At 41.4% G+C, this 19,059-nt stretch overlaps 2 protein-coding genes across 9 annotated transcripts in view; one reads left to right on the plus strand and one right to left on the minus strand.

The window, feature by feature from the left end:
* SMPD2 (sphingomyelin phosphodiesterase 2) overlaps nt 1–19,059 on the minus strand; it is a 612,478-nt gene that overhangs the window by 91,225 nt on the left and 502,194 nt on the right. The window contains exons 1-4 of one of the 5 annotated variants that reach the window (XM_068119574.2): nt 6,053–6,130; nt 5,684–5,817; nt 5,268–5,343; nt 5,017–5,113 (exon numbers count right to left, since the gene is read on the minus strand). The exons of 2 other annotated variants lie outside the window; for them this stretch is intronic. In XM_068119574.2, coding sequence (XP_067975675.2) covers nt 5,017–5,113; nt 5,268–5,343; nt 5,684–5,687 — 177 coding nt within the window. In that variant the 5' untranslated portion in view covers nt 5,688–5,817; nt 6,053–6,130. Of the gene's footprint in view, nt 1–5,016; nt 5,114–5,267; nt 5,344–5,367; nt 5,482–5,683; nt 5,818–6,052; nt 6,131–19,059 lie in introns of those variants that run through there. 2 more of the 5 variants (XM_068119566.2, XM_068119590.2) reach the window with 2 other exon arrangements.
* Nucleotides 6,433–19,059, plus strand: part of LOC137429587 (beta-parvin) — a 78,948-nt gene continuing 66,321 nt past the window's right edge. For 2 of the 4 annotated variants that reach the window (XM_078778101.1, XM_078778085.1), the window contains exons 1-4: nt 6,481–6,723; nt 15,280–15,354; nt 15,492–15,562; nt 17,581–17,683. In XM_078778101.1, coding sequence (XP_078634227.1) covers nt 6,609–6,723; nt 15,280–15,354; nt 15,492–15,562; nt 17,581–17,683 — 364 coding nt within the window. In that variant the 5' untranslated portion in view covers nt 6,481–6,608. Of the gene's footprint in view, nt 6,724–15,279; nt 15,355–15,491; nt 15,563–17,580; nt 17,684–19,059 lie in introns of all 4 variants that reach the window. The other 2 variants (XM_068119616.2, XM_068119628.2) reach the window with 2 other exon arrangements.

Genomic DNA, 19,059 nt, shown 5'->3' on the forward strand with positions numbered 1-19,059 from the left:
AATTTCCTACCTCTGAAAGCCTTTGTTGACTTTTTGCAGCGAGAAAGTTCGCCCCTCTGCTTTCTCCAACGTCTGATCATGGATTCATTCACTCCAAGTTTATGAAAATTCCATAAACAAGCCGCATCGTTATTTTAGCCGCAGAGGTCAAAGTTGAGGGAAAAAGTTGCGGCTAATAGTCCGAATTTTACGGTACACACATATATATATATATATATATATATATATATATATATATATATATATATATATATATATATATATATATATATATATATATATATATACACACATATATACATATATATATATATATATATATATATATATATATATATATATATATATATATATATGTATGTATACACACACACGTTTTGCATCCTCCACCCTGCAAAGTGTTTCCTTGGCACATCTCAACTTTTATCTACCAACAAGGCCTTCATCAACAGCTTAATGGAGAACTGCTCTTCACTCTGGTTTGGTGTCCCTGTCACACCTGATTCAGTTTAACACTGTAAAAACCAAGGCTTTCAAGATCATCAGAATCTTCCGCAATGAAGCCGAGTCTGTGGGCCTATTACTTCGCCATCGCAGACATGTCAGTGGTCTCTCAATATTATACTGCCTCCTTTCTGGTCCTGCACCTTCTGCCCTTTTCATGCTGTGCACCCCTCCCTCCCCCCATGCTGTGCTCCCCCCACCCCCGGGTTTCTGCAGGGCATACGTGATCTGCCAGTAACCTCCATCTGGTTAAACTCCCAAAATACAGAATGACTACTCACATCCACTCACTGGTTCCTTTTTCCCCACCTGTTGAACCAACTTCCTCATTCTCTTTAATCTCATTCTTCCCTCCAGAGCTTCAAGAGAGCTATTCATCACCATCTCAGATCATCACCATCCACAACCATTATCATTTCCATTCCCATTAATCTTCACCAGGCCCACCTCTTTCTGGTTTTCCAGCTTCTCTCCACTCCTGTGAATTGACAGTTTGTGGCTGTATTCATTTTGTTCCCCACTGTGTCCTCTGCATGCTCTCATTCTTCTCCACATCTCTTATTTCTCTAAGTCTCCTATTTTGGCCTGCTGTTGGTGTGTTTAGCCCACCCTGTCTTTATATTGATTTTTTATTATTATTCAGTTACGTCCTGATCCGTTCTGTGTTCGAACTCCTACATGAGCCTCGGCATTGTATACAAAAAAGAGGTCCTGGTAATAATTACCGAAAAATAAAACGATTGGGAAATGATCTGGTGGGAAGGTTCCTTGATACTGCATTATGGTTGAATTCACTTGCATTCACTCCTACATTACTAAACGAATACACTGTACTAAAAACTTCCAGTAAAGTCAATTTATGATTCATCTTGTAGCTGATGCTGCAAATGGCCTCATTTTTTTTTTAAATAACGAGTTCACAAAGCAGAACTGCCTGCTATGTTGATGCTGAATAATCACCTCATGTTATCGAAATACCTCCAATGAGAATTTCTAATTGTGTCATTGGAATACCTCCAATGAGAATTTCTGATTGTGTCATTGGAATACCTCCCAATGAGAATTTCTAATTGTGTCATTGGAATACCTCCAATGAGAATTTCTAATTGTGTCATTGGAATACCTCCAATGAGAATTTCTAATTGTGTGATTGGAATACCGCCCAATGAGAATTTCTAATTGTGTCATTGGAATACCTCCAATGAGAATTTCTAATTGTGTCATTGGAATACCGCCCAATGAGAATTTCTAATTGTGTCATTGGAATACCGCCCAATGAGAATTTCTAATTGTGTCATTGGAATACCGCCCAATGAGAATTTCTAATTGTGTCATTGGAATACCTCCAATGAGAATTTCTAATTGTGTCATTGGAATACCGCCCAATGAGAATTTCTAATTGTGTCATTGGAATACCTCCAATGAGAATTTCGAATTGTGTCATTGGAATACCGCCCAATGAGAATTTCTAATTGTGTCATTGGAATACCTCCAATGAGAATTTCTAATTGTGTCATTGGAATACCTCCAATGAGAATTTCTAATTGTGTCATTGGAATACCTCCAATTAGAATTTCTAATTGTGTCATTGGAATACCTCCCAAGAGAATTTCTAATTGTGTGATTGGAATACCGCCCAATGAGAATTTCTAATTGTGTCATTGGAATACCGCCCAATGAGAATTTCTAATTGTGTCATTGGAATACCTCCAATGAGAATTTCTAATTGTGTCATTGGAATACCTCCAATGAGAATTTCTAATTGTGTCATTGGAATACCTCCAATTAGAATTTCTAATTGTGTCATTGGATTACGTCTCAGATATTTTTTTGTGCAACGGCAACCCAGGAGGTGACCACAAAGATTAACTTCCCATAAGGAAGTCGCACACCACAGCTTCCTGTTTTTAACCACACATTAATGTGATAGTCTCACGTTATACACTCCGTACACAGTTCCTAACTGCTCGAGATCTCTCGAGATCTTACTGCCCTTTCATACAATTATTTAACACGTCAATCTTGTGCAGCAACAGAATGGAGAAATATTTTGTGAAGGTTCTTGGCGGTGTGTGTCGGCGGACAGGTAGAACAATGGATGGAGTAAACAGGATGTTGAGTGAGGTACGCTAACCGCCGTGGGAAGCAAGGAGCTGACGTTTCGGGAGGTAACCCTTCGTAGGAGCAGAGTTTAAATCCTCCATTCCTCTGGGGAAAGGTTATTTGCCTGAAACATCAACTTCTCCTTACTTCGCACGGCAGTGGGTATACCTCGATCAACGTTCTTTGATTCCATTCATTATGCAGGAATAGAAAAAGAAGCTTAAAGGGGAACCCAAATTCAAAGAATCAAAATTCTGAAAACGAATAGTTATTTGAATTTTTTTGGCCAATCACAAAGTGTCAAAAAAGACCTAAAGTGTCGATTTTTCCAGTGACGTCACACTATTAACTCACTTATGATCCAAATGGCAGATTACATAGAAAAACAGTGCATTTTGAGCTCCGATTCGGGTACTGATACCGATTCCTCCGTCATTAGCAAGTCTTAAGGTTCTCAGTAGTCAGTATGTTTCAAATGATCAGTGGGATTTTGAAGAAACCATCGGAGACAAAATTAGTGATGGAAACGATTTTGGGGGAATTTTTTTGCCGTATCGTTTTGAGCCTTATGTGAGAGATTCAGACGAAGATGATGTTCGTGAAGATGGCAGTGTTAACAGTGCAGATGAAAATGCTGGTCACATATTCACAACAGATTGGTAGGTTTTGCCTTTCCGTTCAATCGATGGTTTATCAGGGATTTTATACTAACTGATAAATCAGTTATATTACTCCAGAAGAAATACAGCACAGCACAGCACAGCACGGACATGGCACAACACAGCACAGACATGACACACCACAGCATGGGCACGACACGACACAGCACGGACATGACACGACACAGCACGGGCACGACACAACACAGCACGGGCACCACAGACCAAATGGGCAACAAATCATTTGTCGCACCGTGACAGGCTGACCCAGTGTCCTCAATCTTACAGGAAGTGACGTCCTTTAAAACAGTAAGTTTCCTGTTTGGAATGATTTTCAATTTTGTTTGACTGCCAGACAGGCAGACAGAATATTTAAAACATTATCTCACTCCATGCTCTACGCATCCGCTATCTGGACTAATTCAGAGGCAAAGTACAGTACTTTTAAGTGGCAGCTCTGTGTTCCGATTCGTGTTAAAAATATAACATTCAATTGAAATCAAGTAATTCCATAAACTAACGTTTGTAGGACAGACAGACAAAGTGAACCAATTGCTGAACGCTGCTTTTCGCTTTGCATGTCCGGGGTAATAAAACAGTTAGCCTTAATTATTTAATATTCATAATGACAGGTTACTTTGCCCAACACACATGAACGTACGGAAAAAAAATCGATATTACTATGTGGTGAAAAATCAAACGTAGTTTTATAAGAAAGATGCTGAAAAAGACTGGACATTCTCACAATTAAATAAAAGACAGTCATGCTGGCATTCCCTCCAAAAATTGCCATGCTCTATGATGCAGCACCTCTTGCTGCAATATTGTATCAAAACGGCATCTCTAGCTTAACATTCAAATGTCATGTATGAATCCCAGACAAGAGCAATACAGAGCAAGTTTTTAATAAGATGGAAATGAACGATACTTAAGCCAATACTGAGGTAACCACACGACCCATATAAATAATCTGCCATCTAAGTATTAATTTGAAATACATGTGCTGCTTGGTCTTGCGCTTCTTTATTAATCAAGTCGTTTTCTCCCCACTTAACGATGCATGATCTAGGCTGTAAGAGCTGTTTGTCTGTCTGTGTGTATGTGTCGCCGCTTTTCTCAGAGATGGCACAACGGATCCTCGTCAAACTTTCAGAGGTTCATCAGTGAGTGCCAGGGAGTGTTTTTGGCAAAAACAAATTTTGAAAGAAAAAGTTGGATCTTTCTGGATTTTTATGCCTGCGTTGACAAAGTCTCCGGAGGCATTACGTTTTCAGGTTGTCCGTCTGGCTGTCTGTCCGTCCGTGATAGGTTTTCGTTACCGCCATAACTTGAGAACGGATGAATGGATCTTAATCAAACTTTGTGCAGGTATGTATAATGAGGTAAAGATGAACTGATTATATTTTGGGGTCACGAGGTCAAAGGTCAGAGGTCATGTTAGGTAAAAATCCTGTTACCACGACAACTTGCTTTTTCTTCCAAATGCTCTATAGTGCCTAAGCCTTTGGAGCTATGTGAAGGTCATATTAAATGATCCCCACCCCATTTATTTGTGGGTGTAGGGAAGTGTTTTAGCCACCCCCCCTCCCAAAATGGGAAAAAAATCGATTTCTTCAAAATGCCAACAGGATTAGAACAGCACCGGAAAGCGCCAGGTACCCCTGCTAGTATATAATAATTTAAGCAATGTCAAGGTGACTTCATAAAATGCTGAATCAATAATAGAAAAGCGTAATAAAATGAAACATACCTCTTCCAGGAGGGCAACATCATGAGAGACCTCACTGAGTTTCTGGCTAATGCATTTGTACCTTTTACTGCAAAGTTTGCTCAGATAACGAATACCCCTGCATGCACAGACAATTTACAACACACTCATAAACCAACACCACACCACACCAAACCACAGGCATTCGACAAAACTCTTCAGAGCGAGTGTTGAACCGTGGTTCGTAAAAGCATCAGAATCGACTCATAAGATGGAGGGAATTAAGAATTCACCAGCAGTTCAAGGTAAGGACTTTCAAATCAAATTGCATATCTTCCGCCATGTCTGTGAAATCAATGCCAGTGTCACCTGCAAAACAAACACAAAGGGCACCTGTCAGCAACATGAGCCACTCCGAGAGACGAGACGGCCCACTGGCATCCAGACTGCTCGGTGTCTGATCGAAACGCCCAGCAGAGGCACATTTAGTGGCATTTAAATGGAGCTCTTGGGAGAGGGCATGACAGGACGCAAACAGAAGGTGAAATATTTACTGGGAATAATATGATGATAATGTGTAATGTTTGTCTATAACAATCTAACTCGTGCTGCCATAACCAAGGCTAAGTTACCATTGAGATTCTAATGGTTAACCTCCTAGCACATTGTACTGTATTCTATGTACGTGACATCACGACCAGGTGCACACCCATGTCACGTGCATTTTCACACCACGACCAACTGATGCCTCCTGTTCAGGTGTCATTCGACTTCGAGCCCGTCATCGGGTCCGGCAACCACAATGGCAAAGCGGAACGCGCATTCACTGCAGATGGCGCCGAACTGGCATAGTTATAAAAGACAACAACACAACACTTACACTTCCTCATCCAATAATACAAAATATTTAAATAAATAATACAAGTTATAATCGCTTTGTTACGATTGCTCTTCGAACGTGGCGAGATAGTCGAAGATCACACCGTTTTTAAAGATTTTTTACTCTCGGGTGTTCCACATGAAATGCTGAGCAGAGATTTTAAAAACATTTGTACAGTAATCTGAGAAAAATCATCACCACAGGCACAAGCAGTTTTGCGATGCGTGCTCTCCCGGGCCAGTGGAGTGGGTGGAGATTGATGAGGCGGGGCCTATCTTTCCACGCCCCTCGTGTGGGCGCGGTCGGGAGCGGTCAGTCTCGCTCTCACTCAATGACGTAAATTTTATGGTTTTAATTTTATAAAACTAAAACAAGGCGTGATAACACCTGAAAGTCACAGCAATGTCAAGATTCGTTTTAAATAAAATATTTGTGAAGTATTGCGGTGTATGTAGTTTAAAATACATTTCATACACGGTAGCGGCCGATATGTATTATATTTCCTCTTCCCCCCATAATTTTTTGAATTTCTTTCATTAACATAAGAACACATGAGAAACGATATAACGCGCGTTTATAGTTCCGGGTTATGAGGTTACAACGATCCGTTATCACAAGGCGCGTTTATACTTCCGGGGCACGGGGTTACGGTGATCCAAAAGCGTGAACAAGTTGTAGTTTCTTCCTTTGCGTTTGTGAAATTGTTATTATCCCCCTCAGCAGGATAATAATAATAGCGATACCGACTACAATCATGACTTCGTCTCCACCGCGCTCTCCAGATGGCCAGTACTCCAAAGGAAAGAAGGAAGAGACTTTCCTGGAAAAGATCGGAGGGACGTTAGTCCGAAAGAAGAGATCCAAGGAAGGTCTGAATCCACTTTATCAGCCCGGAAAACGCGCTTTCATCTACCATGGACACCTTCAAATCTAAGGGGGAGGGGGGGAGGGGGCGAACCGAGCTACTGTATCGGGTTCCATCCAGCACAGTGTACAGTGTGCAGCATGTTGATTGTTGTTATTTTCAACACCACGTGTTCACTTGGGGGTTTTAAAGGTTATTGGGACTCAGGAAACGCCAACATAGTTTTAACGGTTTTTTGCAATATTAATATAGAACCATATCGATAAATCGTTTAGGTGTGTGTGTGTGTGTGTGTGTGTGTGTGTGTGTGTGTGTGTGTGTGTGTGTGTGTGTGTGTGTGTGTGTGTGTGTGTGTGTGTGTGTGTGTGTGTGTGTGTGTATATATATATATATATATATATATATATATGTATGTATGTATATGTATGTATGTATATGTATATGTATGTATGTATATGTATATATGCATGTATATGTATATGTATGTATCTATGTATGTTTATATACGTATGTATATGTGTAGTATGTATATGTATATATGTATGTATGTATGTTTATATATGTATGTATGTATGTATATATGTATATATACGTATGTATGTATGTATGTATGTATGTATTTTGCGCTTGAGTATTTTTTTTTGTAATCCCACAAAACATGAACACTTTTATTTTGTATACACGATCGAGGCTCATGGAGGTGCCAGAACATGAAACGGATCAGGATGTGACAGGAGAAAGGAAGGAGAGGGGGGGGGGGGGGAAGGGGGTCGGTGGTATGCACCAATAGCAGGGATGAGATACAAAATTGAGGGAGACTTTGGAGAAATAATGGATGTGGGGAAGAGTTAGGTGTTGAGGAGGATGCACAGGGTGGACAAGATGTTTACAGAAGCAAACTCTCAGGAAATGAATAACTGGAAACTTGGAAAAAAGTGGATGGTGGTAGAACAGATCATGGTTTTGAATGGAGTTGGACATTTTTTGAGATAAAGACCACCGACCTGTCTGCGATGTGAAACTGATAGGCCCATAGACTCTGCTTCATCGCAGAAGATTCCATTAATCTTTAAGGCCTTGGTTTCCATGGCATCAAGCTGAGTAAGATGTGAGGCAGGGGAGCCAGCCCAGAGAGGAGGGCAGTACTCCATCAAGCTGCAGATTAAGGCCTTGTAGGTGGATAGGAGTTCAGGTGTGCCAAGGAAGCACTTTGCATGGTGGAGGATGCCAAATCGGAGACTGGCTTTGGAGGCCAACTCTGAATTATTTTTTTGCTCACGAAAGATAATGCCTGATAATCAGATCCAAAAGTTTAAATGACTGAACTTCCTCAAGAGAATTGTGAAGAATTAAGATTGCAGGTTTTGCCAGACAGTCCTTTTGGAGAAAGTGAGAGTGTGAGATTTGCCAGGATTGAAAAATGTACTCCAAATATTTGACCAGCTTGTGATTCTATCAAGGTCTGAAGAGAGGAAATATTGAATGTTTATAGATGAGTCGGGTGAGCTTCGCTCGGTGTGAGTTGTGAGTTGGGGTCTCTGTTTTGTTTTTTTTGTTTGTTTGTTTTTTTCCAGTTACTGCTCATTGATCACCTGGTGAACTTTGCAACATGATATGCTCTTCTACATGGTATTTTACACACCAGGAAAGCAAGGCCAGGATAAGTTTCCACAGTTTGCAACAGTGTAAGGCTGGCAGGATGGCTCGGAGTTAGCGGTCTCTCCTTTGTGCTCTCTAGTCTGGGTTTGATTCCTTATCAAACCCAGACTTGCAGCTAAACCCAGCTAAACGTTAGCTCTTTCACGAGCCTCGATTCAGTATACAAAAAAAAAAAAAAAAATCTGGCTGTTTGACTTCCTGCTCTTCAGAGGGATGTTACGTTGGGTGTCCCATGTGCAAGCATTTGCTGAGTGGACGTTAAAATAATAGTGCAGGTAGCCTATCCAAATACATTCCTCCCTCTACCACTGCGAAGAATAATACTAAATCACGCACTTCTGTTATTTTCTTCGAGAGGAAATCTAAGAATACATCTCCCCTTCCTTTTTTTCTCTCACTCTGCTTCTCCATTTGATATACTGTACACTCGAGCAAGAACGTTCGCAAAATCACCTCTCACAATTACTAGATGGTTCTATATGTGGAATAAGTGGAAATTTCCAGAACTCTGGCGATCTTTCCTCACAACCTAACATTTAACTACAACATTCGTTAATTGCTTTCAAACTTTTCTGGTTTGAGGTTGTTTTTTTGTTTTTTTTCTTCATCTTCAGTGAATGGCTCGTAGTGCTACCTCATTACCACTGGAATTAAAACATTATGAGATATCCGTTTACTTTTTACAAAGGCATTAAGAGACCTTGGATGAACCGACACAGTATATGGGATTTCAACTCTCGAGGATCATACGTTTAGTGCTGAGATGAGAATGCCAGACAGTGAAATCTTGAATACGCAATGTACAGATTTAAGTGAAAAATGATTAATGGATGGGTAGTTGATTGTATTCTTTTAATATCAGTTTGCCAACTTAACGAGCATTGATTAAAAACTTGCTATTTGAGTATTTAGGCTATATAATAAATTGGGACCAATTCCCAACACAATTATCATTTGAATATAATTAATTAATTATTAAATTATTATTTATTTTATTATTTATTTTATTAATTATTAAAAAATTATTTATTAATTAATTTGAAAGAATAGAATCTTGGAAATCAGCAAGCATCACCGCTTTACACAAAAAGGTGCAAAAACAGATCCTTGCAACTACAGACCAATCAGCCTGCTCCCATTTATCAGCAAAGTCATGGAATCCATCATTGCTTCGGATATCAAATCCTTCCTCTTCTCCAATGGCTTGATCTTCGATCATCAATTTGGATTCAGACCAGGTCATTCTACTCTGGACATGTTGCTTCGGCTGTCTCAACAATGGATGGAGGTCCTCAATGCCAAACAGGACATCAGAGCTGCCTCCCTTGACATATCACGTGCCTTCGATACGGTCTGGCACCCAGCTCTGCTCACCAAACTCTCCTCCTATGGTATCCATGGAAATCTCCACTCATGGCTTACAGACTTCCTCTCTGGTCGTAGTCAACGTGTGGCCCTGAATGGATTTCTCTCATCTCCCCTTCCCGTTCTGGCTGGAGTTCCCCAAGGTAGTGTTCTGGGCCCTGTGCTATTTCTGGTCTTCATCAATGATCTCTCCGACTCTCTGGAAAATCCTTTTTTTTTTTTTTTTGTATACTGAATCGAGGCTCGAGAAAGAGCTAACATTTACTTCACAAACAAATGAACCAGACAAACAAAATATATAAAAAGAGGGAGCGGAAGACAAGATGGGGAGAGAAGGGGAAGCACACAAACACAACATTTGAGAGCAAGGAGATGTGTGGGGGGGGGGAGGAGGTGTGGGAAGGGGGGTGGGGGGGTGGAAGAAGTATAAAACACAAGGACACCAAGGAATTCCAGGACAGAAGTTGGTATTTCAAAAAAGTGTAATTGGGGTGAAATTAGCTGGGGTAGAAAAGATCAAGGTTTTGGATGGGGGAAGATAAGAGATGGTGGTGAACAGCTGTTTTAAAGACCTGGAGGGTGGAGTGGGATTGAAGAGAGTGAGGGAGTTTGTTCCAGAGGTGGGAGAAAAGAGGAGTGAAGGTGAGCAGAGAGTCTTGATTTTGGCAGTTTAACCATAAGAGGGTTGCAGGCAGATCTTGTGCGACCTGTAGGAATATTTGCGGGACATAGCCCAGAGAGAGCTGGGGGGGGGGGGGCAAGGCCAGAGAGGAGTCGGTAGAAGACGGAAAGACCACCAACCTGCCTGCGGTGAGTGAGTGAGAGGCCCTTGGAGTTAGCTTCATCACGGGAGATTCCAATGATTCTGAATGCTTTGGTTTCAACAGCGTGAAGACGAGCTAGGTGTGAGGCAGGAGCACCAGCTCAGAGGGGAGAACAGTATTCCATTGAGGAAGAACAGTATTCTTTCTATCTCTTTGCTGATGACTCCACTCTCTGCCGCTCCATTCCTCATCCCTCAGATCGGCAGTCTGCAGCCTCCTCACTCTCTGCAGACCTGGACAAAATCACAGACTGGTCAAACAAGTGGAACATGTCTTTCAATCCTGACAAATCTCACACTCTTACTATGTCTCTCCGAAAAGACCGACTGGAAAACCCTCCCATCCACTTTCTCAACAATCCTCTCCAAGAAGTTCTGTCTCCTATGGTATTGGTGCATACCACCAACCCCATGATCTTTCTTGGGAAAGCCACATTTGGGTACTAGCAGAGTATTTATTGCTTTATTGCAATAAATAATGGCAATAAATAAAGGCTACAAGCTTTATTGGGTACGGGCGATCTCGTTCCAAGCATGCAACGTGTTTTTCTGACTGCTTTTATTTGGGTGGTATATAGGCAACTGACAGCTCCCTCAATCACAACCGAAAAAAAAAAATGCACATTACGTACATGAAGCAAAAACATGCCTACTACTTATAATTCAAAACACCTCACTGTACTGGAAAACGTGGGGCCAGGAATACTGTACTGTAAACGGTGAGACTTGTAATACCCTTTCCCACCTGGAGGTGGTGCTACACTATACACATTTATATAGAAAATTTGCATTCCCCTCCCATCTCACCCAAAGCCACCAGCAAATATATAACACCCAGATACACTAATTGGGGTCATGCTGATCCTATGTAGCAAGTCTGGATGTAATCGGGCCAAAACTGTAGGATGCGTAGTGCGACAAACACAAGCAAACAAACACAAACCGATCCATGAATTATAGTAAGGACACGAGTGAAGAACCCACTCACTGACACGATAATTCCTCCACTTCTATGATGTCTATGGTTTTCATCAAAACAATATTATAAGCAGTGAATTTTCTGATTTAGTATGCCCTGTAATACTCGCCCCCAGTGCTTGATTCAGGCAACGGCTCCCCCATCATTTCATTTATTTATTTATTTGTACATGGTCTAAGGCTCATGGAAGAGCTGCCACGCAAATCATGCCAGCATGCAGACAGATACATGAGACAACATTGGGCTTGACCAAACACAACCGCTGACCCAGTGAGAGGTAAGTGAGGTAACCTCCTGGGCACTTTGGGTAAAGAGTACCAGCGACATCATATTTGTGACGGGGTTTGTCCGTGCTCTATCCTCTAAATGCTGAGCATCAAACGAGGAAGCACCATGCAGCATTTTAATGTCTTTGTTGTGACTCAGCCAGGGTCAGAATCGAACCGTGGACCTCCCAAACTCAGTGCGGACACTCAACCACTGTGCTACGAAGTCTGGCTAGGCCTGTTTTGTATTCGGGATCAGTTACAACCATCGATATTCAAGTGGATGAAAGGATTAAATTGCACCTGGGTTGTTCGGGATGACCAGATCATATTTCTTTTGTCTTAAAAGACTTGGCATGTACATTAAGAAGAGCAGTCAAATTGAAAAGAGATGGAAGTTTATCTCTTTTAGTTTGTGTTTTGTCTGCTTTCAAGATTGTTCATTTTTGGGTGGACCAGGCTCGATGTAATAGGGTGTGGTGAATTTCCTCCAACTATCTGTGTAAAACACATACCACGCTCTGCTTTTCCCTGTTTGCTGCATGTGTATATTGCTTGTTTCAGCTGCCAGCTATGTCAGCATTTCTTTTATACAAGAGAAAAGGAAAGAGTAGTGAAGGTAAGCAAATGGTTCATTGCAGCAATTGGCAACTCGTTAAATTTCTGGGAGGATGTTGTGCTTGATGGGTCCATAAAGCTTGTAAGTTGTCTCGCCACAATGATTACTTCATGTTTGATTCCTAATAATTTGTTGGAATTTTTATTTTTTCAGTACATCTATATAAAAGCTGTAACATTCTTTGATTGTAGTCCTCTTTGAATTTGCGTGTGCGTGTGTGTGCATGTGTCGTTTGTTGTTATCTCCATAGTTTGTGTTTTGAAAGGTGGAATGGAGTCCCCCCCAGGACTCGAAGTATCTACCTTTGTTTTGGTGAAGGATCACGATTCATGGACTTAAAACTTGCTATTTGGGGATCTGAAGACTCAGAGATCAATTTTTAAGCAGTGAAGCCGCTTCAATATTTGGCTATGTCCTTCTTTCCATCCGTCTGTCAAAAATGAAGAAAAACCTTTTAACTCGCTGTGTTTAATTCTAAAGGGTTCTAAAGTGTAATACTTCGAGGGTTCTATTGGATAATGCTAATGGGTTCTAATAAGTAATTCTGAAGGATTCTAAAGGGTAATTCTAATGGTATCTAAAGGTAATTCTAAAGGGTATTTCTAAAGGGTAATTCTGATGGGTTCTTAAGGGTAATTCTAAAGGGTTCTAAAGTGTAATACTTCGAGGGTTCTATTGGATAATGCTAATGGGTTCTAATAAGTAATTCTGAAGGATTCTAAAGGGTAATTCTAATGGTATCTAAAGGTAATTCTAAAGGGTATTTCTAAAGGGTAATTCTGATGGGTTCTTAAGGGTAATTCTAATGGGATCTAAAGGTAATTCTAAAGGGTATTTATAAAGGGTAATTCGAATAGGTTCCAAAGGGTAATTCTACAGTGTAATTCTACAGTGTAATTCTAATGGGTTATAAAGGGTAATTATAAAGGGTAATTCTACAGTGTAATTCTAATGGGTTATAAAGGGTAATTATAAAGGGTAATTCTGATTTGGTTCTAAAGGGTAATTCTAATGGGTTCTCAAGGGTAATTATCTATCTATAATTCCAGTAATCTCTGTACGTTTGTTTGTCTGTGACCGCTGTTTCTCGACAACTACCGGTCCGATATACTTGAAACTTGCCAGGTATATTGCTGGGGACCCGAGGATGTGCCTTTTCAAGGTTTTAAATTAATCGGAGAAGTACTTACCGAGCTATGTCCAAAAAACGCTTCAACCAATCAGAGAGCAGCGAGCTATCACGTGTGCCGAACGTGGCGATCAGACTCTGCCTCGGACGGCACATTTGACAGCGTATTCATTTATTTCACGTTGGAAAACTATGTTGCCGTTAAACTATGTTTTAAAACGAATTCGAACTGCGATTAAATTAAAACGATTCATCGTAACTGCGATTTGCGAACTTCCGGACAGTCAAGACTTCACTTCCGGCAGCCAATCACAGAACGCTTTGTTGCGTAGGCGTGGCCGATGTGAGACGAGCGGAGCTGAGCGCGTTACGAGCTGACCGCCATTACGGTACGTAATTCGATTTCTTATGCGCATTATTTCTCCCAATTCAATCAGAGCGAAGGGCGGAAGCGAAGAGCGTTGTTTTTTTTGTTTACGGGCGTACGGGCGGGGTAGAGCGTACGGGTAGCGTTTTTTTTTTTTTTTGGCAAGGAACGGGCACCCACGTACGGGCAATGCCCTAGTATAGGGTAATTCTGATGGGTTATAAAGGGTAATTGAATGAATGAATGATCGTTTTAAGGCCATTTTCCCTGCTAGAGCAGGGGTTAGCCTTGCAGGCCCCATGACAATCATGGTTCCCTGTTTGAGGCAATGTTTTTATGGCCGGATGCCCTTCCTGACGCCAACCCTTAGTCGCCTCTTATGATGCACAGGGATATGGTGTACCTATTCTAAATCGGGGTACACACCGGGATCATTCATCCCAGCAAGCTGGTACTCAATTTGCCGACCTCGGAAGGATGAGAGGCTGAGTCAACCCCCCTGGTGTTAATTCAGCGATCTACTGGGATTCAAACCCAGGATCCTAGGATCCCAAGCCAGCACCCTAACTGCCAAGCCAACACCAGGCTAAATTATAAAGGGTAATTACCTCTAAATTACCTCATATTAAAATGGCAACTGAACCGTTTCCTTCAGACACAGGTGCGATTTTTTTTCCCATTTTATTTTTAGCTCACCTGGAACGAAGTTCAGGGGAGCTTATGCTATGGCTTGTCATCCGTCCGTAAACACTTGCAACTTCTTCTCCGTAACCGCTGAAGGGATTGTGACCAAATTTGGCACAAATGATATTTGTCATGTTGTGACTAAAGTTTGTTTACGGCATTAAAAAAATATCGCGGTCTAAGGGGGTTTACCGGGGGTCAAAGTGGGTACAGGTTCGACCCCCTCCCCCCCCCATCTCCCCCATGCCCCCTCTCTCCCCAAAATAGATATTTGCCGTCTTCTCGGAAACTACACACGATTTCGATGAAACCTGACCACAACCTTCATCACCCGTGATGTACACCGAAGTTTGTTCACGGCATTAAAACTATGGGGGGGGGGGGGTGAGGGGGGGTTGAAATCTCAGAGAAAGAATTTGTCCATTGTCTACTCATATCCTTGCAATTTCTGTATTGTCTTCTTGTGTCCTTGTCCTACATGTTGTGTCTGGACAAGCTCCTCAATGAGCCAGCATAGTCAATTTGCATAACTAAATATAAATATACCTTACTCATTAATAACGTAAAGGCAGGAATGCTGTGTTCAGTGAAACCTTTTTCATAGTTAATAAATACAGATGAAGAACTGAGTCTTGATTTATTTATTTATTTATTTTTGTGGGTGCACAGTGAATGACTTGCAGAGCGATGGAAGGAATGCCTTGAACAATCCACTTTCCAGCGCTTCATTTGACTTGCAGCTCGGTAAGTAACTAGTCCAAGGTCAAGCCCCACGGCGCATCAGTGCGGTGTTCATATACATGCTTACACGTGTATCCAGGTATGGATCCAGGTACACTCTGCATATGTGAAGCTCATGGATTATGTTGCGCTCTTGGCAGATGAGAATGAACAAAAGATCATCCTTGATCCAATTGCCAAATCAGACCCCAAATTACAGCAGCTCCAGACTGTGAGTCGTTAATTTTTTTTAAATGTTTTATTTGCTTGTTTTTGTGTTGAACACTGTTCATGATAGGTTTAAACCTTAAGTTCATCATAGGTTTAAACCTTAAGTTCATGATAGGTTTAAACCTTTTCACTTCAATGGAATCTCACATTACCACCTGGCTTAATACGGATAGCAAACCAACTTTTGTTTGTTCAGTTTTTTCTCTGGAGCGGTGGATAGTTGGGGGCACTTCCATAAAAGGCAGGCGTAGGGCAGGGAGGGACCTTTCGCTCAGAGATCAGTTAATAGATGGAATAGTCTCCCATGAAGGGTTGTGACAACCCAAACAGTAGATAGATTTGATCTAGAATTAGATAGGTACCTTGAAGCATTGGGAATATCGGGTAAATGGATATTGGCAGGACTGTTAGGTAGCTTACGTACAACCAGATGGGTGAATGTGTACATGTGTAGTGATTGTGATGTGTCTGAGCAGAACTCATCAAAAAGTGAATGTTTTGTTGATATTTGTTCATCGCTCACCTGACAATCCTCTTCCTCCCTTTAAAAAAATATATTAGAAACATCTTGCCAATGTTCTTGTGTCTGCTCCATGCCAAAAAGGATGAATAGACCCAAGTGGGACAAACTCCTGATGGAGGGCAGTCATATTTGGGGTGCATTAGATGATAGAGTTGATTTTCAGTTTGATTTGATGGAAAACTAGAACGGCACTCGGTAGAGCGCATACCTCCGCCAGGCTGAACAGTTTACGCTTCGTATCCCACTGATAGGACAGATCTGGATCTGACCTGAATCAAAATTGAATCGGCTTGTTCTTGTCGCTAACCCAACTCATTCACCAAGTTTCGTCATAAGTTGTTCACAACTTTTTGAAATATGCTATATATCATTTTTAGCCCCGTCACTCAATGGTGAAGAATAACTTGAAAAATAAAAAAAAATTCTCGTATCTGGATCCCGATTTGAATCTTCACCAAAATTGAATAAACTCTTCCTTGTCACACACACCCAACCTGTCCACCAAGTTTTGGCTGAATCAGTCCACAACTTTTTGAGATATTGTGTTGTATATTGGTTTTTGCCCGTCTCTCAATGGTGAAGAATCATTTAAAAATTCCAGTAACCGGATCTGGATCTTCATCAAAATCTAATCATTTTGTCCTCGTCACATACACAACCTCTCCACCAAATTTCGTCTGAATCCGTCCACAACTTTTTGAGACATCCTATTCACAGACAGACAGACAAACAGACAGGGGTGATAATATAACCTCCATCCACCTTCTGTTGTGGCAGAGATCATTAGGGGCCCTTGGAGTGCTGAAAGGCCTGATAACACAATTGTATTCATGCAGTGAAAACTATGTAGGATGAGCGGGTCATGAATTGATGAAAAAATTCCATCCAGTGAAAGGACCCCTAAACTCTTGTCGACTTACAGGGGTGTAAAGGTTCGAAAGTGGTCTAAAAGGTTGTTTTTTGGGGGTTTTTTTTATTTCACCCTAAACAAGACTGAAAGCCACTGATTTGTAAAGGGCTACAAAGAAAAAGAAGAAGAGGTTTAAAGGGTGTACAGGTCTAAATGGATCTAAAGTGTTGAAAGTGTTTAAACGTCATGACGTCAAAGAGTGCCATTCTAGTTTCAAGATTAATGCTTCACTTTCCCTTTATCAAGCCCCCCGTTCCCCACTGATCATCCTTCCTTCTCCACATTTCCATTTGTTTCTTGTGTTGTGTCCTTGTTACGTCCCCGGTTTGAGGCATGGGTCTTCAATCCAGCATGCATGTGCACACAGCTCATCCTTGTGTCTAGGTATGGGTCTTCAAACACTCATATCAGGTTTAGTTGCCTGTTGGTGTCATGGGATTTGTGAGGTTTCTGGATTGGGAGGGGAGTGCTGACGTCACTGAGATGAGCCAATTGGCCTTTTCCCATGTTTGATCTAACTTGTGAAATTTTGTACAGAAAAGAAATTTTAAAAAATGACACTATTTTTACTTTTCCTATTTTTCAGGTATTGATAGACTGGATAAATGATGTTCTGGTTGATGAAAGAATCATTGTTAAAAGTCTACAAGATGACCTCTATGACGGCCAAGTTCTACAGAAGCTTCTTGGTAAGACAGAAAGCATTTTCCAGAAATAAAAGATGTGGCATGTGCAGTGAAAGCCTAATGTGTAATTTTCACATCTTCAATGCTGTTAATCTTGTTTACATTTTTACCTTCTCGAGAAGTTGTGCTTATTAAAAACTATTCCTTTTTTCCTATTCACTCCACCGGCAAAGAAGAAGAAACCAATTATCTATAAATACTAAGTTATACAAATTAGTGACTGTACCGGCCTTCGTGTACATGTGTGGTACAGTGTAGCCCCTCCTCCAACAAGCCATCATTGTGTTGACAACAGTGGTTATTGTGACAAGTCAGCAGCAGTGGGAACATCTTTCATACAGGATTTGTTTCAAAGCAATTCCTGTTTTTCTTACAGAAATATGTTGCATGTAGTTTGAAACGACTTTTTAAAATCCCTACAAAAACGGTTTATGTTTGTGGCTGAATCTAGCCATGGCGAGAATTGTTCAGCGAATAGCTTCTTAATATTGGAAAAAGGAAGGTGATGGCAAGTGGTAAAGCATGTGGTGAGGTGGAAAGAACTGGGAAGTGGCCGTGTGCTATGTGCAGGAAGGGTGTCGGAGTGAACTCCATTCAATGTACAATGTGCGCTGAGTGAGTTCATCAAAAATGTAGTGGTTTGAGGGGGGTCATTAACCAGTGTGGCAGCTACATTCAAGTGTAAGGTGTGCACAGAGGGAGCTGCAGATGGAGGAAATGTTGAGTTAGATCTTGGAGACGGCGTGAAGCTGGAAGGTGTGAAAACATTTTGCTACCTAGGAGACATGCTGAATGGAGAAGGTGGATCAGACTCGGCAACGGTTGCTAGAGTGAGATGTGCATGGAATAAGTTTCAGGAACTGAGTGGCGTGCTGACGAGGAGGGGAGTGTCGTTAAAGCTGAAGGGAAAGGTGTATGCTGCATGTGTGAGAAGTGTTATGATTTATGGGAGCGAGACATGGGTAATGAACGTAGACCAGCAACGCAGGCTGGAAAGGGTGGAAATGCGAATGGTTCGGTGGATGTGTGGAGTATCGTTGAGAGAGAGGAAGACAAATGATGAATTGCGAAAGATGATGGGAATAGAGTCTGTGATGGATGCTGTGAAGAGGAACAGGTTGAGATGGTTTGGTCATGTGTTGAGGAAGGATGAAAGTGACTGGTTGAGAAGAGTGATGGAAATGAATGTAGAAGGCAGTAGAGGACGGGGAAGACCGAGAAAGACTTGGCTAAAGATGGTGGAAGAAGAAATGCAGGCAAGGGGGTTAACAAGTGGAGATGTAGAAAATGGAGAAGATTGTCATGGGGACCGCAAGGCTAACCCCCGCTCTAGCAGGGAAAATGGCCTGAAATTGTTTGTTGTTGTTGTAGTTTGGAAT

Source organism: Myxine glutinosa, chromosome 1 (genome assembly GCF_964187855.1).
Source record: "Myxine glutinosa chromosome 1, kmMyxGlut1.1, whole genome shotgun sequence".
Taxonomy (NCBI): domain Eukaryota; kingdom Metazoa; phylum Chordata; class Myxini; order Myxiniformes; family Myxinidae; genus Myxine; species Myxine glutinosa.